The sequence below is a fragment of the Pseudorasbora parva genome, chromosome 4 (assembly GCF_024679245.1).
Source record: "Pseudorasbora parva isolate DD20220531a chromosome 4, ASM2467924v1, whole genome shotgun sequence".
NCBI lineage: Eukaryota > Metazoa > Chordata > Actinopteri > Cypriniformes > Gobionidae > Pseudorasbora > Pseudorasbora parva.
This window is the reverse complement of record NC_090175.1, coordinates 8,631,020-8,655,389: the sequence shown is the minus strand read 5'-3', so window position 1 is coordinate 8,655,389 and position 24,370 is coordinate 8,631,020. Positions and strand designations below refer to the sequence as shown.

At 39.9% G+C, this 24,370-nt stretch overlaps 2 protein-coding genes and 1 long non-coding RNA gene across 5 annotated transcripts; 2 read left to right on the top strand and 1 right to left on the bottom strand.

Annotated features, from left to right (window-relative positions):
* Window positions 1-1,739: 1,739 nt before the first annotated feature.
* On the top strand, window positions 1,740-10,377 carry si:ch211-202h22.7 (lipopolysaccharide-induced tumor necrosis factor-alpha factor homolog). 2 transcript variants are annotated; one of them, XM_067440768.1, is made up of 7 exons: window positions 1,740-2,499; window positions 5,166-5,275; window positions 5,358-5,444; window positions 7,060-7,125; window positions 7,254-7,325; window positions 7,464-7,605; window positions 8,911-10,377. In XM_067440768.1, the coding sequence occupies exons 2-7, from the start codon at window positions 5,176-5,178 to the stop codon at window positions 9,014-9,016; spliced, it is 573 nt and encodes a 190-aa protein (XP_067296869.1). In that variant the 5' UTR covers window positions 1,740-2,499; window positions 5,166-5,175; the 3' UTR covers window positions 9,017-10,377. The 2 variants fall into 2 exon arrangements, with proteins under 2 accessions (XP_067296869.1, XP_067296870.1); XM_067440769.1 differs by lacking the exon at window positions 1,740-2,499 and having other exon boundaries at window positions 4,664-5,275.
* Window positions 5,363-21,244, bottom strand: LOC137072825 (uncharacterized). The gene is made up of 3 exons (XR_010904685.1): window positions 21,142-21,244; window positions 8,841-9,038; window positions 5,363-5,557 (listed from the first exon to the last, which is right to left on the bottom strand). It is a non-coding gene; the product is annotated as an uncharacterized lncRNA (long non-coding RNA).
* On the top strand, window positions 14,839-22,744 carry gprc5bb (G protein-coupled receptor, class C, group 5, member Bb). 2 transcript variants are annotated; one of them, XM_067440760.1, is made up of 5 exons: window positions 14,839-15,543; window positions 15,713-15,892; window positions 19,243-20,295; window positions 20,958-21,064; window positions 21,161-22,744. In XM_067440760.1, exons 3-5 carry the CDS (start codon window positions 19,245-19,247, stop codon window positions 21,203-21,205), a joined length of 1,203 nt encoding a protein of 400 aa, XP_067296861.1. In that variant the 5' UTR covers window positions 14,839-15,543; window positions 15,713-15,892; window positions 19,243-19,244; the 3' UTR covers window positions 21,206-22,744. The 2 variants fall into 2 exon arrangements, with proteins under 2 accessions (XP_067296861.1, XP_067296860.1); XM_067440759.1 differs by lacking the exon at window positions 15,713-15,892 and having other exon boundaries at window positions 14,841-15,543.
* Window positions 22,745-24,370: the final 1,626 nt, after the last annotated feature.

The window sequence follows — 24,370 nt, the reverse complement described above, 5'->3', positions numbered from 1 at the left end:
CGATCCTGAGGTCACTACTGCACAGACTTCGGTCCTGAGGTCACTACTGCACAGACTCCGGTCCTGAGGTCACTACTGCTCAGACTCCGGTACCTGAGATCACTACTGCACAGACTCCAGTCTTAAGATCACTACTGCACAGACTCCGGTCTTGAGGTCACTACTGCTCAGACTCAGGTCCTGACATCACTACTGCACAGACTCTGGTCCCGAGGTCACTACTGCTCAGACTCCGGGCCTGAGGTCACTACTGTTCAGACTCCGGTCCTGAGATCACTACTGCACAGACTCTGGTCCCGAGATCACTACTGCTCAGACTCCGGTCCTGAGGTCACTACTGTTCAGACTCCGGTCCTGAGATCACTACTGCACAGACTCTGGTCCCGAGATCACTACTGCTTAGACTCCGGTCCTGAGGTCACTAGTGCTCAGACTCAGGTCCTGACGTCACTACTGCACAGACTCTGGTCCCGAGGTCACTACTGCTCAGACTCCGGGCCTGAGATCACTACTGCACAGACTCTGGTCCCGAGATCACTACTGCTGAGACTCCGGTCCTGAGGTCACTACTGTTCAGACTCAGGTCCCGAGATCACTACTGCACAGACTCCGGTCCCGAGGTCACTACTGCAGACTCCGGTCCCGAGGTCACTACTGCACAGACTCCGGTCCCGAGGTCACTACTGCAGACTCCGGTCCCGAGGTCACTACTGCACAGACTCCGGTCCAGAGGTCACTACTGCTCAGACTCCGGTCCTGAGGTCACTACTGCACAGCCTCCGGTCCTGAGATCACTACTGCACAGACTCCGGTCCCGAGATCACTACTGCTCAGACTCCGGTCCTGAGGTCACTACTGTTCAGACTCTGGTCCTAAGATCACTACTGTACAGACTCTGGTCCCGAGATCACTACTGCTCAGACTCAGGTCCTGACATCACTACTGCACAGACTCTGGTCCCGAGGTCACTACTGCTCAGACTCCGGGCCTGAGGTCACTACTGTTCAGACTCTGGTCCCGAGATCACTACTGCTCAGACTCCGGTCCTGAGGTCACTACTGTTCAGACTCCGGTCCTGAGATCACTACTGCACAGACTCTGGTCCCAAGATCACTACTGCTTAGACTCCGGTCCTGAGGTCACTAGTGCTCAGACTCAGGTCCTGACATCACTACTGCACAGACTCTGGTCCCGAGGTCACTACTGCTCAGACTCCGGGCCTGAGATCACTACTGCAAAGACTCTGGTCCCGAGATCACTACTGCTGAGACTCCGGTCCTGAGGTCACTACTGTTCAGACTCAGGTCCCGAGATCACTACTGCACAGACTCCGGTCCCGAGGTCACTACTGCAGACTCCGGTCCCGAGGTCACTACTGCACAGACTCCGGTCCCGAGGTCACTACTGCAGACTCCGGTCCCGAGGTCACTACTGCACAGACTCCGGTCCAGAGGTCACTACTGCTCAGACTCCGGTCCTGAGGTCACTACTGCACAGCCTCCGGTCCTGAGATCACTACTGCACAGACTCCGGTCCCGAGATCACTACTGCTCAGACTCCGGTCCTGAGGTAACTACTGTTCAGACTCTGGTCCTAAGATCACTACTGTACAGACTCTGGTCCCGAGATCACTACTGCTCAGACTCCGGTCCTGAGGTCACTACTGCTCAGACTCCGGTCCTGAGGTCACTACTGCACAGACTCAGGTCCTGAGATCACTACTGCACAGACAGATTGTATAGCGTTATAAAGCACAGCTTACACAAAACATCACTTTCAAAATCAAGCAGTTTCCTGGCAAATGATTTGTGTATTTCTGTGCTTAACAGCAGGAACATTATCTGTCCTTACTGCCTGGAGGAAAAAATCAGCTCATTGTACTTCACTACTTTATAGAAATGTTATTGAAGAGTTAGAATGCGAGGCTTTTATGAGATTGTCCTATAGGAAAGCAGAATAAAACCCACAAAGACAAATACATTATTGTCTTCGCATCCATTAATGATATTTCTAGTTTCATTGTCCAGGCGTACTGTCCAATTACAAGTGTTTATTTGCTGCTAGGATACATGTATAACAAACATCATGTACATTACAGGCTAAAACTAAACCTTTTGCATGGGGGTTATCTGTACTATGTACGGCACACAGTTAAAGTCTTTTTAATGTGTTTATGTCAATTATTTAAGAGAATATAAAAGTTTGACAGTCTGGGACTGAGTAAAACTGGATAAATTGATGCATATTCGCATGGTTGGGATGGAGATAGTGCATTGGAGGAGGTGTTAGTACTGGAAATACAGGACTTTTGTCAACATTCCCTCTGATCATTCAATCAGGAAATTAAGTTTAAATATCACAAGCTTCTGACTGGCATCAGCTTTCAGCTCCACCCCTAATTTCTGCCATTCCAGTGCCTATCCTGATAGTCTCTCTATCTGTCCGAGTGTCTTTATAGGGAAGGGCATCAGAATTTCCACAGTTCTCCACCGACTGCAGGTATGTGTTATATTATAAGTTTGGGTGATTAAGATTGAAAAAGATTCCACAGCTGCTTCCACAGCCACTTTGTGATGTTTGGATACATATACAGGTTGTTATATGAAGTCCTTGGATAATTATAATAGTAATATTAAAACCTTATTTTAAAACTCTGACCTGTGTTTTATGATGGCTGAACTTGTCAAATGTGATCTAAAGTGATCATCTTAGTATACTTTTCTATTCATTGCCATTTGTCCATTAGTTAGTTACTGTGTCAGTAATTGTTGCCTTTGCAGTTGTTAAAACGTTATCACTTTCAGAATGTTTGACACAGATGCTACGTTTAAAACGTGTCATAATTAACGTAATTATGAGATGAGGAAACCAAAATTCTGTACCTACCAAGTTTGCTATTTCAGACGCAGCATTTTCATTTGTTTATACTAGTTCAAATCAAACGCAATGGGTTGTGGGCAATATTATCCATGTGAGAGTGCTTGGATCTGCTTTCAGAATTGCCACCAGAAACAATAAACAATCTAGGGATACTTATATCAACATACTACAATTTGGAACACACTAATTTTCGTATTTAGGATAAATATGCGAAAAAATATGTTCTATATACATCCGCTATGTTGCCATTATCATGTGACCTATAGCGTCAGTTGCGTCCCTTCACAAATCCTCTCTTGCAATGATGACGAAGTAGTATGTCCAGCTTACCTACTCCTCTGCTACACACTCAGAAGTATGTACTTTTTCCTCATTAAGGCATAGTTTAAGTTGGTGAATGCATGGTTGGGTATGGAGTTATACATTTCTATGGCAACACTATCAATGGCAAAGTGAATCTGTAACAGTCAGGTGGAACAGAGGTCATGTTGAGTGAAAGCTCTTAGATATGACGTTCTACGGGTATGTTTTTACAAGTCAAATCGGGGTAGTTTTGATGTGGCATGACTAGACCTAGATTCTATCACTTTTTCCAAACACATATTCCACAGACTCATCTGTCACCAGGAACATGAACTCCTGACAGATTAAATGTTACCAAACTGGCTGATCAGGGGCTCTTCTTTCAGAACTCATGCTAACATGGTTACACAATGGACAATAAAGTCATATTTAAAAGCGAATAGCAGTCATGACATTAAATACAAAATATTAAAAAAAGCTGCATTTGAAGGAAGACTCACAGCACACTTTTTGCAGTAAAATATTTTGTTTAAAAAAATCATGAGAAAAGCTATATTATATAATACTTGCTATATTATATTTGATAGATAAAAGTATTGAGAAATATAAGCGGATAAAGCTGATAGTTAATGTCCACTAAAATAACTCTGGGAAAAACAAATGTATGTGTTAATGCTGGAAGGTGCAGCAAAATACTTAACTAATAACTGCTTTGATTTTCACATTCATCACAGGATACGTGGCAAAAGCTTTCCGTTGGCATTCCTGTTAATCTCAATAGTACAACTGACGTGAACCTGTTTGATTTCCAAAGTGTTTTAGACCCAGTCACCTATAAATGCTGTTGTGATTCATCACTGAGAACAATTGATGTCACTTCAAGAAACTGTGCAGTCCAACTTGTTCATTGCTTCCTGATTTGTGACTTCAAAGGCAGCAGTCAGTTTATTAGTTATATTTATTGTTGCTTTGTTGTAAAATATTGACATGTAAATTAATGATAAAATACTGGAAGCACTGTAAAAATCCTGTAGTGTCCACAGTGAAGAGTAACATTGAGGCAGTGTTGCAGTGAGAAACTTAAGTGAATATGTAAGTGATTGTTAGTGATGAACACCTGGTGTTAACAAGTAGTGGGTTAAACTACAAAGGACTTCCTGCAGTTTTACTTTATTTCTGTCATTTGACACACAAAAGCTCTTATTAAGAATTAACAGTTTACCATTAAACATTACAAGTTTAGATGTTGATTTTTAATTAAAATTGTTTTGTGTGAAGGAACCATTATGATTATCCATGTTTGCTTTAGTTGGGCTCTTAAACCGACATTTTTTTAAAGCCTGTTTTTTCTCTTGCTGCTTTGACAGTGTTTTTTTTTTTTTAAAACTAGCAATCAGCTAGAATTTAAAAATACATAATTTAGACATACAGATCAGCAAATTAACCTCAACAATGACGGGAAAAAATACCATTCAGCTGCATAACTTATTCATGATTCAGTGCACGCTGGTAATTTTGTAGTATGCTGGCATCTAGCATGCATGGCAACATGAAACTTGATTTTCATCATTATTGAGATTCATATGCTGCTTGTTGACGTCTGTGTGTGTCTAAGTTATGCAGGAGTTCAAAGTGTTTTATGTACGAAATGCTTTTAATATCTTGGCTCTCTTGCTGTACAATCACACTTCATTAACTTCCTTTTGTCGTGACAAATGTGCTTATAAACTCACTGTCACAGCAGCCACAGAAAACCGAACATTATAGTTAAGAGCCCAACTAAATCAAACACTTAACCATAATGGTGACAAATATTACCCAGACTGGTAATAGTTTTACTATTATTTACTATACAGTTTTCTACAGTATATTCCTGTTTTATTGGAAAAGGTTACTGTCAGAATTTGGCCATTTTCTTACAGCAAGGTTTTATATTGTAGAACATACCATTATAGCATTGTTTTCTCATTTCTCATTCACAGACTGTTGATAATGGATAAACAACAGTTCCCCCCTCCATATCCTGGACCGGCGATGGTCCAGACCAACATTCCTTACCATACGCAGCAGGTTTCCTATCAAACACAACCAGGTTAGCGGAGCCTCACTCTGATATTCAGTTCAGAGACTATTGGTCATTGGTAACAACAGTGCTTTAATAATATTTTTTGCAGTTCCATTGGTCTCATACAATCCACAGCCCCCACAGATGTCAGTCATGGCATCCAGCATATCCCAAACAGTCCAGTCATCTTTCATAGGTGAGGGCTGATGTTTACTGTGTAGTTTAGAGGGAAACTGGAATGTTTCTGCACCAATGCAATATCAAAAATGCAGTAGACCTTACAGCATTCCAAAACACTGCCGCCACTTTCTAAACATAGGAAAGGAAAAAAAAAAAAAACTCGTTTTTATTCATAATGACATGACATATTCTTCTGTTTACCTGCATTGTTTGCCTTAAAGGGACAGTTCACCCAAAAATGAAAATTAGAAATGATTTACTCTCCCTCAAGCCATCTTAGGTGTATATGGCAATCTTCTTTCAGACGAATACAGTTGGCGTTATATTAAAAAAAATATTGGCTAATCCAAGCTTTATAATAGCAGTAATAATTGCTCTGTTTTTGAAGTCCATAAAAATGCATCTGTCGTAGTTATTTGATGGACAGATGCATTTTTATGGACTTCAAAAACAGCAACAATCCCTGCCAATATAAAGCTTGGAAGAGCCAGGACATTTTTAATATAACTCAACTTTTATTCGTCTGAAAGAAGAATGCCATATACACCTAGGATTACTTGACAGTGAACTATCCCTTTTAAATATAAATATAATTAGGGGCCAAGCACCGGATGTGTATAGTATTGTATCCATCATTGCTCTTCTTCTGCTTCCGTACGTTAAATAGTAGTAAAATTTGGCACAGATAGAGGGCAGTCTGAACATTAAAAACAGTAAATTTGGAGTCTCTAACTCAATCGTTCTAGTGCAACCAACTGTTCAAATTTGCACCCTATAGTATGGGGTCATATTCCGTCATGAATAAAACCTACTTTTTTTTAACTCGTCCTAGACGTTATGTCCAATTTCCCCAACATTATCTCACATCTTCTTCAGACCATGTTGGCAAAAAGTTATTAAAAGCTTTTTGATAGACCAAACCAATCTCGAATAACGCACACTGACCACACCATTATCACCTCACACTGACCACACCATATTAATTTTGTAATAGCGCCACCTATTGGTCAAAAGTGATAAGCAATTAAATCCATGATTAAAATTTCCATTTGCATATTTTATTCGTAACATATAAAGAAATCTTGGTGGAAGAAGAGGTTGATTTTATAGTATGCCATCTGAGATGTCCGACACTAAATCTGAAAAGAATTTAGATCAAAACAGAAGCCAATAATTATGTCAAAATTCATAATGAGATAAGTTCAATGAGATAAGTAATCAATGTTAATGTTTCAATGTTAATGGCATTGAATCATCAGCACGTTTGCACCCACCACCATCAATGTTGGACATTTTTTGAAGACAGCCTGAAATTAACTGAAGATAAAAGAAGTGAATAAATCTCTTATTGAGAAATAACAGAGGTTTAGATGTTGATGTGTTATTGAACATGTTTAGTCACCATTATGGTGATCAGTGTTTCCTTTAGTTAGGCAGTTTCAATTGTTGCTTGCTATCTGGGAATTATGAATTATTACCAAAGTATTATTTATTTTTTCTTATGTGGTGGAAATGAGCTTCCATAGATAATATGACCAAACATTTTTTTTAAATTAAATGCAGTTTGGAACTTGGGGAAACTTAGGCCTTGTCAGTTCTGACTTTTAAACCCCTTATGTCTTGTTGCGCAGCACCACCACCCATGACTTCATCCACCGTAACTCAAGTGGTCCATTCATCAAGTATGCCTGCTGTTGGTGAGTGTCAATGTCTTCAGTTGTGGGACTTTCTGTTTAACTGCCACGCTTCAGTGTAAAGCTATAAAATGAAAAGCTAAAGTTTACAGGATACATTTTCCATTATCTCTGTATGTTTTCTCTTTTAGCTCCAGTAATAGTTTACAACCAACAGCCCGTCCAACAGCCCACCGTGACTCACGTGGTCCAGTCAGCACCTGGTGAGCAGAGATTTATGTGTTCAAACACTAGAAGGTTTCAGCATGCACATAATGGACCTGTAGAGAATATTAGGAGGTTTATGATCATATATTATATGTATTTTTCATAAATTTTACCTATTTTTTCCTCTTCTATAGCGGTGTTAATTATTCCACCACGGCTGTCAGAACTCCCTGGGCAGATGAAATGTCCTTGCTGTCAGCAGCAGATCGTCACGGAGACGTCATACATTAATGGAACGCTGGTGTGGGTCATTGTTGGAAGTCTTGGCATATTAGGGTAAGGAAGTTCACCAAATTCTCATGTATAGATTTCTGGGACAAAATCTGATTCAGACATATAATTAAACTTTTTATATCATATATTTAAACATATTTGGTATTTTCATGTTTATAATGATGAAGTTGCAATTTAGTACATTTAAAATATATTAAATTTAAATATAATATCAAAAAAACACACTAGTTACAATTATTAAGTCCTGTATTTGTGCTGTTCATTAGTAAACACATCAAAAATATGTGTAGGGTTGCGTAGGGCACAACTTTTCCAGCCATGATGAAACTTTGTGTATCTACTAGTTGACATATCAACACTATTTAGAGAACAAATTGCGCCAAAATAAAAAATCATTGGAAGATATCACTGAACATTTATTCATCATAGCAAAAGTAAATCTCTTAAGTATATTTTTTGTGTTTATAGAAAATAAGATAAATCTGATATTATTGTAATCTTATATCTGTTATTTAACAGTTGAGATGTTCTTTAATGCTGATCTAACAGCTGAAGATGCGAGCCGCGGTTAACTTTTAATTTTACACACTCTAAAAAATGCTGGGTTAAAAACAACCCAAGTTGGGTTGAAAATGCACCGACCCAACAATTGGGTTGTTTTAACCCAATGGTTGAGTTGTTCTTACCCAGCAATTGGGTTGTCTTAAGCAACATTTAACCCAACCACTGGGTTAAAACAACTCAACCACTGGGTTAAAACAACTCAACCATTGGGTTAAAACAACTCAATTGTTGGGTCGGTGCATTTTCAACCCAACTTGGGTTGTTTTTAACCCAGCATTTTTTAGAGTGCATTATTAAATTAAGTGTACTTAAAGAGAGTTTTAGTCATGAAAGTGTACTCTCTAAGTTTTCAACCCTTTTTTCTATTGTTACAATGTCTGAGTAAACATTGTTACATACCACTTCCAGGTGTAACCAGAACAAAAAAAAAAAAAAAGTATGTTTATTTGTCAGCTGTCTGTCAGATGAGACAAAACACGTCACCCGGCAGACTTCTGACAGCTCCGGGGCTTTCGTGAAAACTACAGGTTATGCAGACAGTCATATAGCAGAGACCAGCTTACAGAACAGTTATGTAAAGGCAGACTCATCGCTGAGAATTATTTTGGACTCTTACTCTTTAAATTGCGTTATGGTACAAAAGGAAAATTATAGAAAAGGAGTTATTTATTTGGATGTTTATTTGCTGATTGAACTGATGAAGAACCACTTACCACAAAAGTATGTCAGAAGAAAAGAACATTTTCAACACTATTTTTTTCTGTTTTTTGTTTTTCTGTTCAGGATCTGGCCATGTTGTCTTATTCCGTTCTGTGTGAAATCCTGCAAGGACGTAGAGCATCGCTGCCCAAGCTGTAAAAGCCTCATCTACGTGCACAGACGCATGTAGCTTGTTCTGATGTAAAGGAAATCTGAAAAACCAAAAGAAAACTTTACCATCTTTTGGACATTACGGGACTTTCCAATTCAAAGAAAAATAACACCATACAGTGTCTTTATGCTCATATGGATATTTATCTTTTCTTGTTGTAACATGTATAATGAACTGCAGGATCTTGTAATGTTGTCAAGCTAAATATACATCTTACTACTTGCTGCTATTGTTGCACACATACAGCTCTGAAAAAAATTAAGTGACCACTTAACATGGCTTTCTCAATGTTAAGTGGTCTTTTCATTTTTTCCAGAGCTGTATGTTTATTTCAGTGTTTTGTTTAGTTGATTATATTTTTAAAAATGAAATGTTCTTAATCTAAAGGTCTGCAAAGCCTATTGTCACTGAGGAAAAATTACCCTCATTCACTGCTATAGGAGGAGAAGAATTGGCTAAACTTGTTAAATCATCAAAATAAATAACACGTATGCTTGACCCTACAGTCATGCTACTAAAAGAGATACTTTCAGAGGTCATAGATCCTTTCCTTAATACCATTAAGTCCCCCTAATTTCATTAGGATATTTAAGCTGGCTATTATTAAATCTCTTATTAAAAAAACACAACTTGATCCTACATAATTAATAACAGTTAGATCTCAAATCTACCCTTTCTAGAAAAGGCAGTGTCCTCACAACTATGTTCCTTTTTTTTTTGTTTTTGTTTTTTGTGAAAGAAATGGGATCTTGTGAGGTTTTCCAGACAGGATTTAGACCCTCTCCTCAGTTACAAATGATTCACTCTTATCATCTGATCATGGTTGTATCTCTCTATTAGTGTTACTCGATCTTACCACTGCATTCGATCGACCACAACATTCTTCTGAATAGACTCGGAAAAGATGTTGGCGTTAGTGGAATTGCATTGGCATTGTTTAAATCATACTTATCTGACCACTATCAGTTTGTAGCAGTAAATGAAGAAATGTGAACAGGCTGAACAGGTTTGTCTTGTCCAGATAACCAAAAACACACTTCTTTAGTGACACTGTTGATTTCGTGAAGTCCTGAAGACTTCCCTAAAGTAGAGCAAAGCACACTGATTGGCATGCATTTGCTCTCTCACTCTGGTCGACGTGCACACGCCCTTCCGGTAGAAGTGCTGATACGAGGAGTGTGGACTATCTTAAAAAGGTTTAGAGGAAATTAAAAGTTTATAATAAAAATATTACCCATACGATCAAAGTTTATTTTACTCATAAAAACAGTCAATGTTACTCATAAATATTGTTTTTTAAATGTGTCTCCCCAATCATGTCTAATCAATTTTATTTGTTAATGTACCAAATGCAGTTACTCTGATCTACTTTACTTACATTTACGGTGTATGTAACTGATTTCACTGCTTTAAAATATAATCAATATTTTTGACTGTGAAAATGTTTGACAAAAAAATAAATAAAAATAAATCATAGTTTTCAAAATATATATCACTTACATGTGCCTTTAGTACTTGACTTACATAAGTCCACTTCTGTATCTCTGTTTTATTAATATTCAATAACTGTGTGGACCAATGATACATTTAAAGGAAGATTTAGGTTGCCCACTATTCATAAATTGGCGTTCATTGAAATACAGCCTTGTGTTGGCGTGGGGAATACATGATAACTCAAAAATAAAAACATATACTAGGACGCTGTCTAGTGGCTTATAAATGAAACAGCAACGAATGAAACCTCCCTTGTACCTACATAATCTCAATTTGATAAAGTCCATATCTATAATTTTTATCTAAATATTCAGTACAGGGTGGACCAAAGAAATTTTGTGTGGCTTCCACTCATAAACTGGTCTCCATTGGTGGATACAGGCTTGCAGTGCATTGAGAGAAAAGAGGATCTGGGGTAAAAAAATAAAATGAAAGATTTTTACCTATTGACATTTTTGTTTTGAGTGTGTTTGTGCATGAGTGCAGAAGAGCGCTCTAATTCAACGGTGTTCAGTCAGCGCCTCAGGGCTTCATCCTCTTACTGTGACTCTACATCACTGCATTTTCCACTGTGCAGGAGAATGAAGACACTAAAGCTTGACTTGACCTGACATGAGAGTTTTGTTTGAATTACTGAGAGAGTATGAAGCAATTATTTTAGAACAAAACAATGAATAATCTTTGTAATTATTTAATATTTATTTTATATATATGAGCAATATCATGTGAGTACTAGTGTGATATGGCTGAATATCACGAGGCCATGAAAAAATACTATAGTATATTATAGTAAAATTACTCTAGTAAATACTATAGTGTTTTTAAACCAGTGGGTATGGAAAGTATTCAGACCCCCTTCAAATATTCATATTGACAGAAAAACACAGAATTGTTGACATTTGTGCAGATTTATTAAAAAAGAAAAACTGAAATCTCACATGGCCCTTCAGACCCTTTCAGACCCAAGTATTCAGACCCTTTGCTGTGACACTCATATACTTACTTCAGGTGCTGTCCATTTCTTCTGATCATCCTTGAGATGGTTCTACACCTTCATTTGAGTCCAGCTGTGTTTGATTAAACTGATTGGACTTTATTTAGGAAAGCCACACACCTGTCTATATAAGACCTTACAGCTCACAGTGCATGTCAGAGCAAATGAGAATCATGAGGTCAAGGGAACTGCCAGAAGAGCTCAGAGACAGAATTGTGGCAAGGCACAGATCTGGCCAAGGTTACAAAACATTTCTGCTGCACTTAAGGTTCCTAAGAGCACAGTGGCCTCCAAAATCCTTAAATGGAAGACGTTTGGACGACCAGAACCCTTCCTAGAGCTGGCCGTCCGGGCAAACTGAGCTATCGGGGGAGAAGAGCCTTGGTGAGAGAGGTAAAGAAGAACCCAAAGATCACTGTGGCTGAGCTCCACAGATGCAGTCAGGAGATGGGAGAAAGTTGTAGAAAGTCAACCATCACTGCAGCCCTCCACCAGCCGGGGCTTTATGGAAGAATGCCCCGACAGAAGCCTCTCTACAGTGCAAGATACATGAAAGTTTGCTAAAAAAAAACACCTGAAGGACTCCAAGATGGTGAGAAATTATCTTGTCTGATGAGACCAAGATAGAACTTTTTGGCCTTAATTATAAGCGGCATGTGTGGAGGAAACAGGCACTGCTCATCACCTGTCCAATACAGTCCCAACAGTGAAGCATGGGGGTGGCAGCATCATGCTGTGGGGGTGTTTATCAGCTGCAGGGACAGGACGACTGGTTGCAATTGAGAGAAAGATGAATGCGGCCAAGTACAGGGACATCCTAGGCAAAAACCTTCTCCAGAGTAGGGTTGGGCATCGAGAACTGGTTCCAACTTGGAACCGTTTAAAAAATAACGATTCCATTGTTGTCAAAAATATAGATACTGAAATATCTGAAAAGATACGATAGCCTGCTCAGTTTCTACAGTATCAATCCCAGCTGCTCTCCTCTCCTCTCTGACCGACAGCGAGTTGACGCGCAGCCGCATATTCTCACTCAGCCCGGTTATACGGTGAACGCGCGTTCTGCTGGACTTTTCCTTACGACAGCGTGTTAGTGTGTGTGATCGGTCTGAATTTCGCGCGGGATTGCACATAATTCTACGAATCCCTCAGATTTCAGGCTCACATCTGAAGCGCGCACACACACACACACACACACACACACACACCGTAATAAAGCCCCCTCTGACATACAAGTGCAAATATTTGCTTCTTTTTCCAGCTTATTATTAGTCAAATACAATCAACCAAATTGTCAGTGCACATTTTGAAGAGTATTAATGTAAACACCGTCGTAAACAATTCAGGAAGAAATGAAGAATGAGTAACAGGAACAGTGTTCAGGATCCATGAGTGCGGCAGTTCTTAAAGGGACCGCAGTTATTTGTTATTTAAAGTCAAACTACAAAAAGACAAACGATCACACTGCTCTTGACTGATAAACGTGTGTAACTTTAATGGTTTTTTTGTGAAACTATTTAATTTTCTGCAAAAAACATTATCCAATGTTATTTTAAATTTAATTAGCCACTTTGCATTTTTTAATTCAGTTTCTTACCTGAATGTTAGACCTACCTGAAAAAATAAAGCAGTCTATTTCATTTATATATTTTATTCTATTTTATTTATTTGTGCTATTTTTTGTAATATGTTTATTTGTTCTTATTTAATTACTGTTTAGTCGTCTTTGCTATGCAACACAATTACCCCGTTGTAAAAAATACATTGAGTTAGCAAATATTTGTGGGAGAATTTTAATAGTAATTGATCAATGTTTATATAGGAGACTTTCAAAAGACAGACAAAAAAATAATAATTATATAAAAAAATATCTAATTGACAGTATATGCAGCGTTTTTCCCCCGTGGTATTGAAAATAGCTTTGAATATCGATGTGACATGTTTTGACTCCACCCCTCAAAGAATCAGAATCGAGAATCGAAAAGAACCGGTATCGAAAGTAAGAATCGGAATCGGAATCGGAATCAGAATCGTTCAAATCAAAACGATGCCCAACCCTACTCCAGAGTGCTCAAGACCTCAGACTAGGCTGAAGGTTCACCTTCCAACAAGACAATGACCCTAAGCACACAACTAAAATAACGAAGGAGCGGCTTCACAACAACTCTGTGACTAGTCTTGAATGGCCCAGCCAGAGCCCTGACTTAAACCCAATTGAGCATCTCTGGAGAGACCTGAAAATGTTTGTCCACCAACGTTTACCATTCAGCCTGACAGAACTGGAGAGGATCCCCAAATCCAGGTGTGAAAAACATGTCGTATCTTTCCCAAAAAGACTCATGGGCTGCATTAGATCAAAAAGGTGCTTCTACTAAATACTGAGCAAAGGGTCGGAATACTTTGGACTGTGTAATATTTCAGATTTTCTTTTTTAATAAATCTGCAAAAATGTCACCAATTCTGTGTTTGTCTGTCAGAATGGGGTGCCGTGTACATTAATGAGAAAAAATAATGAACTTAAATAGATTTTAGCAAATGCCTGCAATATAACAAAGAGTAACGTCACAGGAAGAACGTTTGTTCATAACTTCGAGAGAGCCTTACCAGAACGTTAGCCAGAGTTTAAACATTCCCTGTGTTAGCTGAGTATGCATTATACAAAACAAGTATGGTCTTACGGCCACTGTATTTAAAACACTCAGCTTTCAAGTTATCCTGCATGAGAGCACTTTCGCAAGTCATCTGAATGCAGCTTAACCTAATCTTCATCAAGCACTAATCTGGAGTCCTGCGTTACGGTGTGCTGACGCATATCTCTCTCTGTGTGTGTGTGTGTGTGTGTGTGTGTGTGTGTGTGTGTGGTGTGTGTGTGGTGTGTGTGTGTGTGGCCCAAGTAAACCCTTCATAATGGGGACAAAATAAAGATGGCAATATCGGTAACCCTTGTCCTTTTGGGGACTTTTTTGGTCCTGTGAGGAAAACAGCTTTTAAATCACACTAAGAGATGTTTTTTGAAAATGCAGAAAATTGTATGATGGGTATGTTTAGATGTAGGGTTAGTATAAGGGGAGAGAATATACAGTTTGTACAGTATAGAAATCTTTGTCTTTGGAAAATCCTCAATAAACATGAAAACACAATGTGTGTGTGTGTGTGCCAATGTTTCCTAGGCATTAGGAATATGATCAAACGTCCTCTCTCAGATCCTAATTAAAATTCACTGTTCTGATAACTGGTTAAATATTCAAACTAGAATAACACCTACACATAATGAAGGGAGAGGAGACGTTTCTAATTCTCTGATGGCTCACTGCACCACTGGACGGGATTATCTGAAGGCTACTTAAAGAGACACGATCACACACACACACTACAGTACTGTACACTTATGACCTGAAGCACTGGGATCTCTCTTACATAAGACTCCCTCAGGTCACTGCACGTGGACACACACCTGGCCGTGTAAGTGGACAGTCAGCTGTCGGGGTCTAATCAGAGATCTTTAGGCCAGAAGTTTGAGCGTTTGGATCGTCATGACAGTGAGTGTGTGAGCAGTATGATTCCTGAAGAGTTTTGCTGTGGTTTATTTATAGGCTCTGCATCAACAGCAGTGACAATTCTGCGAATGAAGCCCTTCAGAGAGAGAGACGCATGTGACAAGTGAGGATGGACTACAGCGGTCCAGCGCGCGCTATATTCACTCAGACGTGAATCACACTCTCCACTGCGCGCAGCTACAGCAAGAGGAGCCTTAAGAAGAGGCTGAGAGAAAGAAGAGAGATCAAGAAAGAAGGATGCTCTCTTACAGGTGTAGTGTGTAGGTGTGAAACTGTCTGCCGCACAATTTCAGGATTTTCTGTCACAGATTTTCAACTATTGAGCACGACGCTCGGTTGCAATGTCAGCGCACGAGAGTGTGTTTTTCAGGATTATTCCCACAACACGATAAGAAGAGATTTGGATCGTGGGAATGCGTGTAGAAACGCTCCAGCACTAATAAATACACATCGACTAGTGCTTCAAGGCTTTTATATAAAACACAATCTGAACTGGTAAGGTGAGTATCACCTATCATATCTGTCAGTGGTTTATATACTGGTTTTGTCTTTGTGATTTTGCTGTGTTTAAATAACTCCTATAAATTTGATCCTAAAGTTGTATGTTTTTGAAGATGTGTGTGTGTGTGTGTGTGTGTGTGTGTTTCTGGCTATATAAATTGCGTGCAGCTCCATCTAGGCCAGCCCACGCGTGCCTCTGGTTGCCATAGCAACTGTCGGGGTTTTAAAAGGGGTAGAGGATGCGAGACAAAGTGGAAGCTCATCTTTACACTCAGCTTTAACAACTCAGCAGCAGAGGATGAGCAAATGCATCTGCAAAATTTAGTAGCACAACCATTATTTAACCAGGTAAAAGGACTAGGGACAAGAGTGGCCTTGCGCTTGCAGACAATAAGATAAAAATAAATATGGACTGTTGTGTCCCTGTGAAAAACAAACCAACACAAGGTGATTTAGTTGAAAGGAAAATAACTAAACCAGTGTTAAACCTAAGATCGATTTATGAATAACCAGTTTGAGTTCCTATAGCACATATAGTGCATTCATTTTATTTTTACTATTTAGCATCAAAATTCCTACAATGTAAAAAACATATTGTTGGTTTAACTTAAAAAAGTAAGTAACCTGGTTGCCTTAAAATTTTGAGTTGATTGAAATTAAAAATTAGAATTGATACAATATAGGAAATTGGTTTAATAAATAGAAACTCAAAATATTGTATCTGAACCACATAAAAAAATGTGATAAATCATGAAAATAGCACAATTTGGTTTACTGTGTCATCACAAATAAAACACACACAATTACCCTAATTTGAATAAAGGTTGTCGATTCTTAAAAATGTTCATTGTATTGACTACATTTTTCAATCAATGAACTCAAAATTAAGGCAACAAGGTAACTCATTTTTTAAATAATTTCTTACCATGGTAAAGAATTACACAATCCAATAAACGATAAAAATTAAAGAGTCTACAGAATTTAATAATGTAATAATTTGCAATGCACCTCAATATTGTTTTATGTTTATATTCAGTGATTTGGTTGTTTTATGCTCTATAGTGTCGTTTTTTGTTTGAATTAATGATTAATTAGCAAATGCTTTACGCAATTCATTGCCACAAGGTTTTTTTTTTTTTTTGCGATAGTCTTTTCTTCCCTGTTGTGACATATATCCAAGTTAAACAGCTTCACGAACAAGAACAAATGTAGACATACAAAAAACACAAACATTAACCCGCCCATAGATCCTCCCCTCAAAGAAATCAGGACAGAAGTGTTTGAAAGTGGACAAAAGAGACGGATTAAAACACCAGGTGTGAATGGGAATGTGTCTCCCTCGAATACAGGTCCTTCTCAAAAAAATTGCATTTTGTGATAAAGTTAATTATTTTCCATAATGTAATGATAAAAATTAAACTTTCATATATTTTAGATTCATTGCACACCAACTGAAATATTTCAGGTCTTTTATTGTTTTAATACTGATGATTTTGGCATACAGCTCATGAAAATCAAAATCTCAAAAAATTAGCATATTTCATCCGACCAATAAAAGAAAAGTGTTTTTAATACAAAAAAAGTCAACCTTCAAATAATTATGTTCAGTTATGCACTCAATACTTGGTCGGGAATGACTGCTTCAGTGCGGCGTGGCATGGGGGCAATCAGCCTGTGGCTCTGCTGAGGTGTTATGGAGGCCCAGGATGCTTCGATAGCGGCCTTAAGCTCATCCAGAGTGTTGGGTCTTGCGTCTCTCAACTTTCTCTTCACAATATCCCACAGATTCTCTCTGGGGTTCAGGTCAGGAGAGATGGCAGGCCAATTGAGCACAGTAATACCATGGTCAGTAAACCATTTACCAGTGGTTTTGGCACTGTGAGCAGGTGCCAGGTCGTGCTGAAAAACCAAATCTTCATCTCCATAAAGCTTTTCAGCAGATGGAAGCATGAAGTGCTCCAAAATCTCCTGATAGCTCGCTGCGCTGACCCTGCCCTTGATAAAACACAGCGGACCAACACCAGCAGCTGACATGGCACCCCAGACCATCACTGACTGTGGGCACTTGACACTGGACTTCAGGCATTTTGGCATTTCCTTCTCCCCAGTCTTCCTCCAGACTCTGGCACCTTGGTTTCCGAATGACATGCACAATTTGTTTTCATCCGAAAAAAGTACTTTGGACCACTGAGCAACAGTCGCGTGCTGATTCTCTGTAGCCCAAAAGTGTCTTGACCCGGGGAATGCGGCACCTGTAGCCCATTTCCTGCACATGCCTGTGCACGGTGGCTCTGGATGTTTCTACTCCAGACTCAGTCCACTGCTCCCGCAGGTCCCCCAAGGTCTGGAATCGGTCCTTCTCCACAATCTTCCTCAGGGTCCGCTCACCTCTTCTCGTTGTGCAGCGATTTTTGCCACACTTTTTCCTTCCCACAGACTTCCCACTGAGGTGCCTTGATACAGCACTCTGGGAACAGCCTATTCGTTCAGAAATGTCTTTCTGTGTCTTCCCCTCTCGCTTGAGGGTGTCAATGATGGCCTTCTGGACAGCAGTCAGTTTGGCAGTCTTACCCATGATTGCGGTTTTGAGTAATGAACCAGGCTGGGAGTTTTTAAAAGCCTCAGGAATCTGTTGCAGGTGTTTAGAGTTAATTAGTTGATTCAGATGATGAGGTTAATCGCTCGTTTAGAGAACCTTTTCATGATATGCTAATTTTTGGGGTTTTCATGAGCTGTATGCCAAAATCATCAGTATTAAAACAATAAAAGACCTGAAATATTTCAGTTGGTGTGCAATGAATCTAAAATATATGAAAGTTTAATTTTTATCATTACATTATGGAAAATAATGAACTTTATCACAATATGCTAATTTTTTGAGAAGGACCTGTACTTGTGATCCGATCGACCAAAACGCATCTTAAAGGGGTAGTTCACCCCAAAATGAGAATGTGATGTTTATCTGCTGACCCCCAGAGCATCCAAGATGTAGGTGTGTTTGTTTCTTCAGTAGAACACGACGATTTTTAACTCACATGTCTTAAGACACGAAACGTTCAGTTTCTGCAAGAAACCCAACAGTATTTGTTATTTTTCACCTCATATCAGACGAATTTCATCTAGTATTCTAAGCGCCATTGCTAAAAAAATATATATATTGTTGTGTTTCTCGCAGAAACCGATCGTTTCGTGTCTTAAGACATCAATGTGTCGCCACTAGCTGCAGGGTTTAATATGGATTTGAATGTCTGTGTTTTTTAATCTCATAGCAATACACCCCATTGACATGCATTATAAGAGCAACGGTTGAGTTAAAAAACTTCATTTGTGTTCTCCTGAAGAAACAAACACACACATGTTGGATGGCCTGGGGGTCAGCAGATAAACATCATATTCTCATTTTTGGGTGAACTATCCCTTTAATGCCAGCTGTAAGCAGGCCCTTAGAAGAGGAAGGGGAAGTTGTTTTGATTAAAGATTGTGACGGCATATGAATAAAATAAATAATGGGCACAGATGACTAATTTAATATAAATACTGCAATATTCCCTTAAAAACAAAAATTGTGAATTTTTCATAGTTACTTTGATGTTGTGATTCATCTCAGAGCTGGTTAGTCCATTTCATGTCTTTTTTTGAAATACTGTCCCACTAAATGAATGGAATAAATACATTCAGCTTTTCTCTTTCTCTCACAGCCATGGCTTTAAGGCCCACCCTCATCATCATTCTCTCTCTGATTGGCTGCTGCGCTCTCGAGGACCCGCCCCCTCCTCATGGCTGTGGCGCCACAGTGGACCCGCCCTACAGGGTTCTGTGCGACCTGGAGTCGGTGTGGGGCGTCGTACTGGAGGCAATAGCGTGCGGCGGTACCATTTCGGCTTTGATCCTGACCGTCATTCTTTTAGCCAAGCTGAAAATGGTAACGGAACCAGAAAAGCGATGTGGCGTTGGGCCCCTCCTCCTCCTATTGGCCGGAACGGTCGGCCTCTTCAGCCTATCGCTGGTGTTTTTGGTGGGGCGTGGCGAGGTGCTCTGCATGGTGCGGCGTGGCCTGTGGGGGGCGCTGTTTGCGGTGTGTTTTTCGTGTCTATTGATGCAAGGAGTGCGGCTGAAGAAGCTGGTCGGAGGGAGGCGGAGCCCAGCCGGGAGTTCTCTCGCCGGATTGGCTGTTGCACTCACTGTGGTGCAAGGCATCATCGCTGGAGAATGGCTGCTCCTTACAGTGGTCCGTGAGGGACATCCAGCCTGCGATTACCTGCCTTTAGACTTTGTGTTGGTGTGTAGCTACGCTCTGGTGTTACTTTTGGCTGCAACAGTGTTGTCCTTGGCCGTGGTGTTGTGCGGAGGAAGCAATCGAGAAGATTCGAGCAGGAAGAGGATGAAATGGAGGTGTAACGCCGTTTGGCTTTTCCTCTCGTGTCTCTCCTCGCTTCTCCTTTGGGTCGCCTGGCTGGGTCTCTATCTCTACGGCAACGCTGGCATCATGACCGTGGCGAAGGATTGGGATGAGCCGGCATTAGCGGTCGCCTTGGTGACCGAGGGTTGGATACTGTTGCTATTTCACGCCATCCCAGAAACGCACCTGTGTTTGCGTCCGTCCAATCAGAGGAACGCAGACGCCGGCCAGAACTACTATGACACCCCTCAGCCCCCAACGGCGCAAAGTTACCATGACGATGAGCGGCCGACCAATCCCAGAGCTCCGTTCACAGAGAGTCAGGCGTACACTGTAGAGGAGCACAGCGCAGGTGGGTTGATTTTAACAGCGTTTTGGGAAGGTTAGATAGTGGATATAAAACAAAACTAAATAACCATTAGTGAACATTTTGTATAGGTTATCTTCAGGTTGGTAGAAAAACCTTCCTGCAATGTTTTGGAAAGGTTCATTTATAGTTATAATACAACTAAAAAATAACCATTAGATAACGTTCTGTATAGGTTATCTTTAGGTTGGTAGAAAAACCTTCCTGCAATGTTTTGGGAAGGTTAATTTATGGTTATAATACAACTAAAAAATAACCATTAGATAACGTTCTGTATAGGTTATCTTTAGGTTGGTAGAAAAACCTTCCTGCAATGTTTTGGGAAGGTTCATTTATGGTTATAATACAACTAAAAAATAACCATTAGAGAACGTTCTGTATAGATTATCTTTAGGTTTGCACAAAAACCTTCCTGCACGTTTTGGGAAGGTTTGTTTAAGGTTACAAAAATAACCAAATGGCAACCAGATGGGAACATTAGGGGAATGTTTGTTTTCTGGGGAAAAACAATTTAATTGCCCATATATTTAAATAATTAATATTTTTTCTTTCAGCCTTATTCTGATTATTATTATTATATTCAGATTTCCTATTATTTTTTAATTTCCCTTTGTGTTATGTAATCATATATATTGTGGTGTTTGTAGTTCTGCAGGCAGGAGGTTATCATAACGGATTGATCCGGCCCGCCATGCCCTTCCGGAGTCACGTTTACCAGCCCACTGAGATGGCGCTGCTCATGAACGCAGGACAGGTGAGTAACAATACTACACATTAACAATACATTTAGCTGCTGAATGAGACTCTCTCTCTCTCACACACACGATTCACCTCATCCTCTGTGTTCCAGATCCCAACCGCGCCTCCAAACTTCACAGGGAGGCATCTGTGGTGAGAGCGGACACCATGGCAATAACGTCCTCTTCTACTCCGGGTGGCTTCACAGGGTCAAAAGGCACTTTATTAAGGTTCCATGGTAATAATCTGGGAATGCTCCTCTAATAAAATGACATAAAGTAAAGCTGATTTAATTTATAACGGGCATTTTCAACATGGAAGCAGGCTAATTTTGCACATTATCTCTTAAGTGCTTAATACAACAAAACAAAAAAACATATTTACATATTTGATATCACTCTGATCATGTCTGTTTAGATTAAATGAATCTGACCTGTCAGAATTTACATAAACAGAGATGTGTGAATCAGAAAGGAGAGGAGGTGTGGAAAGTCCACACGAAACACCATTCACAAGCCCATTTTGTTTAAATAATGTGACATTTCTGAGTGTAAGAGAATTATTCTTTATATGAATAAATGATTTTAATCATTGTAAAGTGATTGGCTGTTTAAAAGTGTCACTATATGACAAGTGATTGGACAGCCCAGCTAAAAAATATGTTCCAAGAACATTTGTGACCAGTCACGGAAAGTAGGGACACAAGTCGGTTCTGGGGCATTTTGAGTTATTCACAGATTCTGAAAGTGTAGTCTCCAAGCTTTCCAACAATGTGTAACATGGAAATCTGATAATATTTGGAGAAGTTGTGGCCATCTGAATGGAGGCCTTTAGAAAAGTGTAAACGAGAGAAAACAGCCTCTGAAGTTTTGCAGTTCTCACCTGTTCTCACCTGCTGGGAGTGACAATAGGGCTCATTTACATCTCATTTAGATAAGCCACACCCCCTGTAAAGCTGCATGGTTGCTAGTAACGACAGACGCAACGGGAAAAATCCGACCCCATACTACTGGGGCGGCAGTGGCTCAGTGGTTCATGTAGGTTGTCTACAAACCAGAAGGTTCGTTGTTCAATCGCCAGTTCCACTTGACCAAGTGTCGAAGTGTCCATGAGGAAGACACCTAACCCCAGCTGCTCCCAACGAGCTGGATGGCGCCTTACATGGCTGACATCGCCTTTGGTGTATGAATGGGTGAATGTGAGGCAAAAATGTAAAGCGCTTTGGATAAAAGCGCTATATATAAATGCAGTCCACTACTAATAATAAAGATGCTAACATTACCATCTAAAAGCCCATTATAGTAATGTTTTTTTTTTTGGCAAGTGATACGATGCTAACGATTACAACTAAAACGACAGTTAAGAACAATAGGTAGGTATGGGAAGGTCTAAACATGAGATAATGTGTGTGTGTTCTTAGAATGAACACAAAACGACAAACTTTGGTGTTTCTGGAAACACACTCCATAAGAAACAGAAAAGTATTCTTGCAAATCTTGTTGCCTCCAATGAAATAAGTCGTTCGGGCACACTTTCTGTTTGCCGGGGTCTTCTTACTGTGCGTTCACACCGCCGCCGGCGAGAGCGTCAAAATTCGCTCTTGCCATCCTGCCAACGACGCTGTAGAAATCTTTGTGGACGCGCTGCCGCTCTGACGTAGATCAAATGTTTTTTCTTTTTTTAAACTGTATTTAAAGAGGCCGCAAATCAAACAAGCATGTTGATGGATAGACTGACCAGAAGTAGGGAATAAATTAACCTCATGAAATCGTTTAAATGTGGAAGTAAGAATGAATTGCATACCCGCTGAACAACGAGCGTTCTAGCGCCTGTAAAATAGTGTTGCGCGACATCTTAACAAATTACACATCACTGTGAATGATCTCGTCATAAATGATAGGGAAAACCCGCACAGCAATAATCAACTTCTTATATTTTGCTTGGGAACTAATGTGGTCGGAACCAAAGTTTACAGGCCTGCGTTCTCTGGATTTCTCTCAAGCGGAGCACTTCTACATTCTGACAGGTTGCCGCCGGTTGCCGACGAACCGCGTCATACCTCGTTACCATAAAGTTGAGCTGATTTCAACTCTCCTCGACGCCCAAATCGTCCAAGACTTGCCGGAGCTCGCCGCCCGGCTCCCATTGAAAATGAATGACTTCCGGCCAGCTTGCCGCTCTCGCCGCCAGCGGTGTGAAAGCACAGTTAGTGGATGTACTGTCGGCTGCTCGAAGGGGATAAAGACAGAGAAATGGTTAAAGTCCATCACCGTGGTGTAGGGGTTAGCATGTCAATGACGCATGTCATTAAGTTTTGACGTATATCGATCAGTGGTTCGAATCCGCCTTTTGCCACACACTCTAACCGAGAAACACTTTATTTCCACTAACATTTTCTCAATTCTTTTTGAAAATAAATGCCTTTCCGATCTGATATGTGATGGGAAAAGGGAGTAGAGAGAGTGCGGCAAAAGGCGGATTTGATCCTCTGATCGAGTTGCGTCAAAACTTGATGACATGCGTCTTACCACTACACTACAGCCACGGTTACAGATTTGAGCCATTTCTCTGCCTTTATCCCTGTCAAATGTTAATATCGATATAGCCTCTGATTTCTTATGGTCCAACTCGTCTGACGCCAGTCTGATACATTCTTCCTCTTCTTCATCTTCGCTCAGTTGTAGATTAGGGTATTATCCAGTCTTATTATGCCGCTTTCATCATTGCTTGGATCATCTCTACAGCCGGCCAGAGAGCTGCATAAATAATTAGCCATGCGTCCCTTGGAGGCAATAACAAAAGCCAGTATGGAAATACACACCGACAAAACAAGGCGATTTCAACCTCAAAATATATGCTTTTAAATATACAATTAATGCCATCTCAAACACGGAGAGGCTTCTTCGTGATTAAACAGATTCTGCAAAAAAAGCGAAAATCACATAATTTGAAAAAAAAAACGTTTCTTTCTCATTTTTTTTCAATAGTAGAGCTGCCGACTTGTGTCCCTGGTTTCCGTGACGGGTCACATTTGTCTAATGTTCCCATTAAGTTATAAAAAACTTTATTTCTGTATGTTTTAAAAATGCTTTTTCTTGGTTATAAGAATGTTAAGGGAACATTGATGATTTTGCAAACATTATGGGAATGTTACTTTTGAATGTTCTAGGAACAAGTAGTAGCATTTTAAAAAAAAAAAAACATTAGGCAAACTAAAACGTTTCAGAAAAAGTTTCATGAACGATGTATGAATAGTGTTTAAGAACATTATTGAAGACCAGATAACACTGAATGACATTCTGTGCAACAGCTGGGTTCTGGA